Source organism: Pinus tabuliformis, chromosome X (genome assembly GCF_031772625.1).
Source record: "Pinus tabuliformis cultivar Carrire ecotype Pingquan chromosome X, CPIR1, whole genome shotgun sequence".
In the NCBI taxonomy this organism is placed as follows: Eukaryota; Viridiplantae; Streptophyta; class Pinopsida; order Pinales; family Pinaceae; genus Pinus; species Pinus tabuliformis.
The window spans coordinates 38,402,292-38,413,521 of NC_142308.1; the positions used below are offsets into that span (position 1 = coordinate 38,402,292).

Consider the following 11,230-nt stretch of genomic DNA (forward strand, 5'->3'; position numbering starts at 1 on the left):
CAGGATTGCCTTTGGAGGCTCCATCGAAGAATATTGTTGTAATTTTTTGCTTTCTCCACCATTCTTGGAAGTTTTCTTCAGAGTCTCTTTTGCGCCAGGCCTGGTTTCCTGCTTGAGGGACTGTTAGCTGCTTCCGTGGTTGAGGGTGGAGGGGACCCAACCACCTCTCTTCTTCCGGGAGGAGCAATGGATCACCTGTAAAGTTTTGTTGTTGCACTGCTTCTAGGAGAAAAGACTTAGCTTTTGCCGCTACTGAGAGAGGTGTGTGCGCCTTTTCATTAAATATCAGATCATTCCTGGACAGCCAAATCTGCCAGCACACGAATTTGGGTATGGCGTTCCAGACTTTCCTCCAGATGGATTTGATGGGAATTTTGTTGGGATAACAATGATTCCATGAATCGAATAGTTCAGCTACTGAGTTGTGAGAAGGAACTGTGATTTGTAGCTCATGGAGGGAGAGTCCCCATACTTCTTTTGCAAACTTACATTCTATGAAGAGATGCTTGGCAGTTTCTAAGCTGCTTCTGCACATCTCACATCTGTGCGGACCTGCAATGTTTTTTTTCATCAAATTATCTCCGGTTAGAAGCTTATCATGGGCCAGCGTCCAGAAGAAGAAATTTACCTTAGGTAGAGCGAGCGGTTCCCAAACTTTCTTCCAGAACTCCGGTGTTTTGCTGTTGTTCCTGTTTGGTTGGATGGCGTTGTACGCTTCTGCTGTAGTGTAAGTTCCAGAATGCCCCCATCCCCAACTGTCTTTCGATTTTCTATTTATTGGGGCCGCGTCTTCCAACATTTCTTCGAGGATATGTTTCTGCTGTTGTAGTCGATCAGGAACTCCGAAGAAATCCCATCCTTGCCAATCTCCGTGCCTATCCCATTTAGATAAATCGAACACGCTGGTGATCCCTGCGCATTCCAACCAGTCTTTTATCCCGACGATTTCTTCTGTCTCCGAGACCGGATTTTGATCCATAATTCGGTCTACCCACATATTTGTGCGTTTGCCATTACCTGGAATTTTATACACCTTTCCTTTGAAGAGATTTAAGCTTCTGTTGCAGAGTTTCCAGACTTGAGTGCTGTTGGGAATTTGGCTTACCTGTAGGTTCCTGAGCGGCACATTATGAGCGTATTTGGATTTTAGCGTTACGCTAACAGGGTGCTTTGGATCCTTAAAAAGTTTCCATAGTATTTTCCCTCCCATCGTCAAATTTACAAAAGCTGGGTCGCAGATTTGTAATCCTCCTTCCAGGATTGATCGTTTCACCATCTCCCATTTGACTAGATGAATTTTTTGCTGGTTTCCCTTCCCCCCTTGCCAGAGGAAGTCGCGCAGGATTCTGGATATTTGATCTGTCACTCTCTTTGGGGCAAGAAGAAAGGCTGCTTGATAGATTGGGAGAGACGATAACACGGATTTAATCAAAATTACCTTGCCTCCTTTTGTGAGCCAGTGTCCACCCCAGGAAGCGATTTTTGACTTAATTTTGCCGATGATTTCAGTCCACAACGACCTCTTATTGGTCCCAATTATGATGGGGAGGCCGAGATATTTTATCATCTCCCATTGGGCATGGTCGTTGAAGCCCAGAATGTTGGCTATGCCTGTGAGTTCTTGTTGCCCAATATTCCATCCATATACTTCACTTTTCCTTTCGTTGATGGAGGCGCCCGATACCCTGCAGTAGCATTTTAGAACAGAATCAAAGGCTTTAGCTATTCGAGCAGATGCCCCTCCCAGGAGCAGAGAGTCGTCCGCGAAAAGGGCATGGTTCAGAGCTGGGGAGCTGATAGAAGGTTTGAGGCCTGGAAGGGAGCCTGAGGATTTTTCGAAGGATAGCTTTCTGCTGAGGGAATCTGCCATCAGTATGTACAGGAAGGGAGAGAGCGGGCATCCCTGCCTAAGACCTCTCTGGGCTTGGAAAAAGGAGGTGGGGCGACCGTTAACAAGGGGGGCGATCCAGGGATTATGAGTGCAGGCAATGATGAGATTGACAAAATGGGAGGAGAAGCCGAAGGAGTGGAGGACTTTGTACAGGAAGGAACGGTTGACTCGGTCGAACGCATTAGCCATGTCAAGCTTTATCAACATTCCTTTTTCCTTTCGCTGATTGCTTGAGTGTATTGTCTCCTGGACTTGGATGACATTGTCCAGGATGTGCCTGCCTTCTACAAAGCCCCCTTGGTTGCTTGAGATCAGCCTGTTAAGCAGTGGTTTCATCCTGATGGCTAGGAGCTTAGCTAGAATTTTATATGATGCGTTGCAAAGCGATATTGGCCTGAATCTGGCAAAGGTTTCGGGATTGGTTTCCTTGGGAATAAGAGCGAGGTAGGTGGAGTTGGTTCCTCCTCCTACCTTGGCTTTTTTCATGAAACCTTTTATCATCTTTAATAGATCTTCTTTGATGATATCCCAACAAGTCTTATAAAAATGTATGGTGAATCCGTCAAGCCCAAGGGCCTTGTCTGAATCCATAGACCAAATGACTTTGATGATCTCTTCTTCCGTGATGGGTTGGGTGAGAGCTGAGTTGTCTTCAGGGCTGACCAGAAGAGGGATGTTTGAGAGGAGATCTGCAATATCTTCCTCGCTGCCTTGATTACCTGCGGTGTACAAACTTTTATAATGACTTTCAGCTGCCTCTTTTATTTGACTGAAGCCTTTGCATATCTGCCCTTCTGCTGTTGTGATTTCAGAAATGTGGTTCCTGGAGAGTCTTGCTCTATATTGGCGGTGGAAGAAGGAGGTGTTCCGGTCACCAGCTTTCAGCCACAGGCTTCGAGATTTTATTCTCCAATGCTCTTCCTCTGTTCTGAAGGATCGAAATGCTGAGCATTGAATTTTAACTTCTTTATCGAGCAGGGATGTGGTTATCTCTCTGCTTTCCATTTCAGTTTGCAATGCCTCTAATGACTGCACTATTTCTTTTCTTTGGCTGGAAGGATTTGGGGCAGGCTTCCTTATCCATTCCTTCAGGGCTAACTTTGTAGCTTTGAGCTTCTGTTCCCACACATAGCTGGAGGACCCAGTGACAGGTTTGACCCATGCTGTTTTCACTGTATCTATGAATCCATTCCTTTCTATCCAGAGGGGACTGAATCGAAAGGGGATTGGGCCCAGGTCTTCTTCGTCTTCTAGAATGAGCTGGACTGGTTTGTGATCTGAGGTCAGCTTGGGGAGGATTTTAGTGGTAATAATTTTCTTGTTCATCATCAGAGTGCCTTGTACTAGGAATCGATCCAGGCGGGCCGCGATATGATCTTCCCCCACTCTGTTGTTGGTCCATGTATAGTGCCCTTTTATCGGAGTGAAATCTAGTAGATCCCACTGCTGTATAAGGTCTTCCACCAGGGGAAGCATGGGATCTCTGTTGTTGGTTCCTCCCCTTTTTTCTTTGGGTTTTAAGACGATATTTAGATCCCCAGCAAGGATGATGTTGTTTGGGGATCGCTGCTCTAGAAATGCAAAGAGGGAATTCCAGCAGTCTCTCTTTTCAGAATAAAGAACAGGTACATAGAGATTGAAAAGGGAAATGGTCAACTTACTTGTGCAGTGCGTTAGTTCCGTGTAGATCCAGTGCTGAGTCTCATGGGATTTGTTCAGCAGGAAGAGGTCTTCTGCCCATAGAGTTGCAAGCCCTCCGGATGTGCCTCTTGAGCTGACTGCTCTTCCTGTGCTTTTCTTCCATTTCTTCTTGCTGATGTCTAGAAGGGCTTTCCCCTCTATCTTGGTCTCTTGGAGCATGAGGATGTCTGAGGGTTCTGTTTTGAGTAGGTCCTTGACCGCTTCTGCTTTCGAGGGATTACCCAGACCTCTGCAGTTCCAAGAGACGAGGCGCATTATTTACCAGGGGTGGGTTGAGAGCCTCCCTTAGGGGGCCTGTTCCTGGAGTTTCTCCCAATAGACATCTCTATTGTGGGCTGACTTCCTTGTGTTTTAAGCCTTTCCGCCTCCTCTTCCCTTATTTCTCTGCGAGATTTCCTGCCAACTTTTCTTGTGGGCTGCTCGAAGGTTTCATCCTCCGATGAGCCAGAGCTGTCCACTAGTTTTTTCCTAGTAACATCTGCATATGAGGGATTAGAAGGGCTTCCTTGAGAAGTTTCCAGATGTGCCATTTCCCCGTCTTCTTTGTTGGTGATGGGAGGAGCTGTCTGTTCCAGGTCTTCAGTAACTGTTGTAACTGGGATGCTCTGTCTGCTTTCTTTGCCCTTTGGGTTCTTTTCTTGGGTGGGATTGGAGCTGCTTGGTGCCTCTTTCTGAATACCTTTCCCGCTGCCTTTTTTGTGGTTGGTGGTTTTTTGGATTAGGGTCCATTGCTCACCATTTTGTTGATCTGGTTGTTCTTCCGCCTTTTTCTTGCAGTGTTTGGCGAAATGTCCGTAGCCGTGGCAGTGTCTGCACTTAAAGGGAAGTTGTTCATAGTCCAGCTCTTGTACATGCGTCCATCCTGCGACTGTAAGATTGATGGCTTCCGGCAGGCCCTCCTCCAGATCTACTTCGACGCAGATGCGGGCACATGAATATTGATCTTTTCTTACGGCTTGATCTATGTATTTTCCTAATCCATTGCCAATGATCTGGAGAGACTTTTGATTCCAGCAGTGGAGTGGGAGGTGGGGGAGCCGCACCCACACCGGAACAACAGATGGGACATCCTGGGCTGGATCAAAATCTGGTGACCATTTCTTGAGGTATAATCCCTGGGGGCCCATGAAATAGGGTCCGTTTCTGAAGATTAGGCTTTTATCCTCTGCACTTTCGAAAACGAAGACAAAAAAAACTTTGCCTACGAAGTAGCTTTTTATTCCTTCTTTGATTAAGGGTTTCCAGTTCCTTTGAGTCCAGTCCTCCACCGCTTTGGGAGAGGGCCAGAGGCCCGTGAATTGGCCTATGAGTCCTCTCTCAGCTAGGTTCAGTGTTGCTTTGCACGTTTCTTCTTCCGGGAGTGCTACCGAAGGTATGGTTTCCAGCTTCTTTACAAACTTCTGTTGGATGGCTGATGGCAGGCGCTTGCTACCAGCTGCTATCATGGCTTTGAATGCTGTGACCTTCGGAGGGGGAGGCAGGGGTGAATTCATATGGTTCGGGTCCCCGGAAGAAGGCATGGCTGGGCACAGCAGAGCTGGTGCCAGTGCCAGCCCTTATCACAGATACAGACCACTTCAGCGAGAGCAACCAATAGATGGGAGCGATCCACGGGTGTCGAGGCAGAGATGGTCGAGCCCAGCAGCAGAGGGCTACTAGGCGGGGAGGCCGCAAGAGGCAGCTCGATGATGGGGGCGGCTAGGTCAAGCTTGAGCGGGCTCGCAGCGCAGTAAGAGGTTGCATTTTTAATTTGAAAATTCGGGTACAAAGTCTCATTTTAAACCAATGGAATTATTATGAGTTTTTTTACATTTTTACTATGTGTCAACTTTACTTACATTGGCCATACATTAACCATACATGCAATGGAAAAACCCTTGTCATAAGATTGTCATTATCCAGTGTGCATCTTGCCTTAACGTAGTTGCAAGTAGAGTAGTATTTATCCTTATATATATTGTTATGTTGTATACACAATGATGCTAGAATATCACTTGTTGCAAAACAAATCGCTACAAACAAAACCTTATAGAAATACAAAATATAGCTTCATCGCACAAGTATTAGTTCATTGAATATAATAATCGCCGTTGGTCCAAATGTATCTCAATAAAAAACTACTTAAAATTGGTCGTAATTTTTTTTTTTCACATCTATGCGTAATGTATTCTGTTTCGTACATCAAATATTTACATTTGTAATTTATTGACTTAATTTATTTATTTTACTTTGTTTATATGTAATATATGTAAGTTATACCCTTTTATGGTCAAAATATTTTCACTTTTAATTAGTTTTAAATTTTTTAAAAAGATTTTATAAAATTTCTTAAAATTTTGAAAAAAATAATGATTAAATTTAATATTTTAAAAATTAAAAATAAATTTTAGAATTTTTATTTTTATTTTTATTTTTTATTTTTATTTATATATATATATATATTATTTTATTTTTATTTTTATTTTTTATTTTTCTCTGAATATGACTACTTCTATATTGATACAAAAATATGATTACAGTGAGGCAGAGGTCTCGAGAGTTCTAGTCGATGAGACGACATGCTTACAAAAAAAACTTGAAAGATTGACCAGAGGTCCAACATAATGACTTATTTTGAGACTTAAGATAACTAAAAACAGTAACAGAGTACCAAGACAGAAAGGGAGGAACAGCGCAGCCGCGACCAAGACAGTGACCCATTAACATATTGAACAAAAACAGGGGTAAGTCGCCCATGCAGGGGAAACCGGCAAATCCGAAATTGAAAGAGACCTGATTCTGAGAACTGAAAACATGAAAAGGCTGTGAATTCGGATGGGAGTGAGCAGCTTCCTTCAGCAATTGAACAAAAATCAAAAGGTGCAGACCTGATCAGTCTTCTTGCGAAGTTGGAGGCGATTCTTCAATAATGCGGCAGCCAAATTGGTCTGGGTCTTCACACTCAGAGGGTCGGCCCTCATTACCTGAAGGACCCCCGCTTGCAGGAGCGCTTGGACTGGCCTGGAAGGTCGAATCAAGAGTTGCAGAGCCGCCTTGGGTATTTCTCTGAGTATACACATTCTGCGAGGTATCATTCTGGTCTTCCATCCTTGGTGCCAAAGGATGTCCTGGACTGTCAGTCTCCAAACCCGCAGAAGCCTCGCACAACTCGACAGTAACGGAAACGATGAAGGAGGAGTTGTCGAGGGTGCAAGGGAGGTAGAAGCTAGCTGTATGAGAGTTGGGATGGAGAGAGCACTCTTCGGAGACGAAATGCCCTCGACCTCTACCACGTCCGCTTCTAGTCTCAGGGTATCTTTCAAAACGAAAATCTGAAGCCTCAGATGAAGGGTCCGAGGTTGTGGAGGAGGGCTAGCGGGAGGCTCGACCTCGGGAGCTGCCTCTTCTGCTAATCAACCTAGGGCGCATTCTTGGCATCTTGAAGAAATCTGGGGGAGCCGAACAGACAGCCGCGGATGGGGCTGAGAGGGGGCATTCGAGGGAGTTGCAATGAGGAGAGATTGTAGCATGAAAGCCCATGCGAATGTCATCGCCTTGATTCTGAGACCGCCAATACCCTGGACTATCATCCACCTTGCTGAACCAACAAGTGCAGAAGGGAGGAGCGGGGAGGAATAACAAGCAGAGCATCATTACCAATATACTAATACATCTGCAAGAGGGAATGAGCTGCGTAATTGCAGCATTTATGTTTACGGACAGTGCCATTAAATCAATTCTTGTGCGATGCCGGCTCGCCCTTGTGATGAGCCATGCGCCCTGCCTTCGCGCCACCAGCGTACTAATCTCTCGGCTATGCACCCGCATCCGAGGATTTTTATTTTCTTATTAACTCATATAGATAAAACTAATTTTGTGGGGTTATACATAGAATTTATCATAAATAAAACTTATTTTCAAAAAAATTCTATATGTTACTAAGTGTCATAATAACACACATCAAATCTCAATATTTATGAAAGCAGTTGTCTATAACGCGACTTTTTGAAAGTCTTTCCGGTCGAAATCCGGCAGGAATTTATTGGAATCGCAAGTTTGATAGCTAGTTTCTGCACAATGAAAGCGTCCCAGGGGTTTTCCAGGGTGCTGAATCCAAATATGCAGTTAAAAAACCATTTTTAATTGCAACAAATCAAGATTTAACCTCAATTTCTTCCGCCGGATTCCGTCACCGGAATCTCCAAAAAGTCGCATTATAGACAACTCCTTTATGAAATACAATACACACATTGAATCTCAATATTTATGAAAATTTCATTGTTTATGAAAATTAAAAATAATAAATAATAAAAAAATCTCCATGCCACCAAGTGTCATAATAATACACACATCAAATCTCAATATTTATGAAAACCAATACACATATCAAATCTCAATATTTATGAAAATTTCTTTTAAAGGTAAGTGTGTCAAACTCACGTTTGACTTTTAATTAATGTGTAACTTTTGAAAATAATTTACAAAATTTACATAAGTTTTTGAAAAATTTTAACAATCACATTTTTATACGTGTTATATTGTAATCATTTTATAGTCAAAATGCATTGACTTTCAATTAGTTTTGAAAATTTTAAAAAGATTTTATAAAGTCTATTAAACTTAGAAAAACAATTAAAATGAATATATATATATATATATATATATAATTTGAATTTCTATTTTTCTTTGGCTCATATAGATGAAATGGCTAATTTTATGGGGTTATAAATAGAATTTGTAAAAAATAAAAATTATTTTAAAAAAAAATCTATATTTCACGAAGTCTCATAATAGTACACACATCGAATCTCAATATTTATGAAAAACAATAGACACATCAAATTTCAATATTTATAAAAAATCATTATTTAAAAAAAATTAGCATTATATGCCGCCAAATATCATAATAGTACACACATCAAATCTCAATATTCATGAAAAGTAATACACATATCAAAACTCAATATTTATGAAAATTTCATTTTTAAGTATGTCAAACTCATATTTGACTTTTAACTTTTGAAAATAGTTTACAAAGTTCGCCCAAATTTTTAATTTTTTTTTTAGCAATCACATTATATTTTATGATATTATTTTTTGGTGGTTATATATATATATATATAATTTTAAATGCGAAATTACTTTATATAAATTCATTTTTAAATATAATATTAATATATATAATCTATTTAATATAAGAAAAACATCTAAAATTATTATGTTTTTTTTTTTTTACTTTAATGGTTAATTTGCTTTGAAAGGCGGCAAAACAGCTGCCGCGTACTTGTTACACAGAATTCATTTGTTACCCATTATTTCTTGTCACTCAGGCTTTCTTATTACACAGAGAGGGTTTTGCTCTTTGATACAGCAGGTCCATGAAGATGCTTTGAAACTGGACCGCCCTTTGGAGGATTTGTTTCGCTGAATCCATGCTTGGAGGTTCTTTGAACTGCTGGACTTGTCTGGACCGCCTTTTGATGTCAGAGAAACCACCAATTTGCCGGGATAGAATTTGCTCTGTTCATTTTGCTGCTCTGTACAAGCGTTTAGGACCAATGCCTGCTCCTCGTCCTTCCACTAAATCCACGGGCAAATGAAATACCAACCGCCTTCTGGATGAACTAAAGAAGGAGTGAGCATAAAAGATTTTGCGCCGCTGTTTGGGGTTGCGAAATTGGCTAATGCTACAGCAAAGCCTCGGAGCTCAAACCAAAGGCATTGGTCTCAGATACAATTTCTGAGATATTATCAGAACGTTACCTCCTACAGTTTTGCAGATTGTATTTGTGCCACAGAACAGAATACAGTCGCTCATCATCAGGAGAGAACCGAGAACAGGAATCTTTGGTTATGTACCAAAACACCATGCATTCCTTGATAGGGTCATCAAACTCCACCACTGTAACAGGGAAATGCTGGTACACCCTTTCATTCAATATTTTGTGGGGTGCATCTGCCTTCAAAAGAAGTGCTTCTGACACTACCTTTGATGCACACACATTATCCAAGTCATCGCAAGAAAGAACATCTTTCAGTTTGGGAGTGGTCATGTTTGGAAAACGTATCAGTTTGCAAAGGTTACTGCCCAAGATTTCTCTCCTTTGTTCATGATGAACCCTTCCTGTAAATAGAACAGCTTGGATTGTTGTCTACTTATCTTCAGAAATTCACACTCTGGCATATGCTTCTGCTGAGGTCTGAGCTTCCAGTGCTACTGATAGGGACTGAGCTTCCAGAGCATCAATCTTTTCTGTATTGATTGCCTACCAATGGAGCCTGGTGCTAGTGAAGGCAAACTGAATCAGTAACAGTCGATCAGGGAACTAGTTTAGGAATAGCCTGTTGCAGAGCCAATGTTACTAGTTCAGGTGCAGATCCCCAATGCATCAGAGTGAATAGATTTTCTGAGAGTGAAGGTCTTAAGAAGATTATGGGATGATGCAGAGAGATTCTTCAGAATTGACTGAAAGGGTTCTTTGGCTACAGGCTGAGCCAAGATTGGCTTCCAGATCGGCTTGTGAATTCAGTTGCCTCAGGATATGATAGAAGGAAATTTTCCGAAACTTGGCCAGCATGGATCTAATTTTCTTGAGAATGAGGACTAAATGGATCTGCGAAGGATTCGAAAGTGAGTTCATCGCTTGAATGATAAGTCTGGAGTCTCCGAAGACCGTCAGAGATTGAATGTTCCGATTAAGAGCCAGAGAAAGCCCTTGCCACAAAGCCAGAGCCTCAGCTCTGTTGTTTGATTCGAATCCCAGACCCCAATGATACCTGAGCAATGTAGAGCCATCGGGATTCAGAAGAATTCCACCCCCACCCGCAGCCCCAGGGTTGCCTTTAGAGGCCCCGTCGAAGAATAGACAGTGGTCATCCAGAGCAGAACGCCACTTTAGAAACTCCTGTTCTTCCAGGCGAATTTCCCACATAGCATGGCAAGAGGCCGGAGAAATAGGATTGGTTTGTTTATTTGGAACAATATCTTTCAGCCAAAGCTCCTCCTCACTGTCCAGAATCGCTTCATTCCTTAAAGCCGGTATAGCATCCAAAGTCTCTCCCAAAAGAGCTTTAATTTTGGAGATAACGTTGTTTGAAGTGCAGGTTTCACCTCTGAATAATTTGTTATTCCTTTCCAACCATAACTTCCAGCAGGTGAATTTAGGGATCCACATCCAAGCAGTCTTAAGCAGGTTTTTTTTATTGAGGCAGAACGAAGATAGCTTGGCCCACTCGTGAAGCAGTTTTGGCATATTTCTTGGCAGCTCAACCTTGTCAGCCCTTGATCTCAGAACCCCCTTCCAAACTGCTTTGGCAAAAGGGCACAACAACAACAGGTGATCAGCTGTTTCTTCCTCTGACATACACAAAGGGCATCTGGATGGCCCTTCCATTCCACGTTTTCTCAGGTTATCTCCTGTGAGAATATTGTTGTGAGCTAACGTCCAGCAGAAGAAGTCTACTTTTGGGAGCGAAGGGAAGCCCCAAATGAAATTCCATTGCGTTGGGTCAGGAGGGACATTAGGAACAACAATCAAACTTTTGTAACCTTCAGCAACCGAGAAAGAACCAGAATGGGAGCCCCACCCTCTTTTGTCCTTGGCTGTTGCTGACATGGGGGATTTTCCTTGGAGTTTGTCTAATAGTAATGAAGCTTCA

The 11,230-nt window shown here is 42.3% G+C and overlaps 1 protein-coding gene across 1 annotated transcript; it reads right to left on the reverse strand.

Moving 5' to 3' along the window:
* Positions 1–9,330: 9,330 nt before the first annotated feature.
* LOC149138229 (BTB/POZ domain-containing protein POB1-like) lies at positions 9,331–9,624 on the reverse strand. Its single transcript, XM_089450294.1, has one exon. The coding sequence runs from the start codon at positions 9,622–9,624 to the stop codon at positions 9,331–9,333; it is 294 nt and encodes a 97-aa protein (XP_089306420.1).
* Between the last annotated feature and the right edge of the window lie 1,606 nt (positions 9,625–11,230).

What these genes read in the sequence shown, in the direction of transcription:
- LOC149138229 (XM_089450294.1), bottom strand. Translation starts at nt 9,624, where the DNA reads ATGACCACTCCCAAACTGAAAGATGTTCTTTCTTGCGATGACTTGGAT.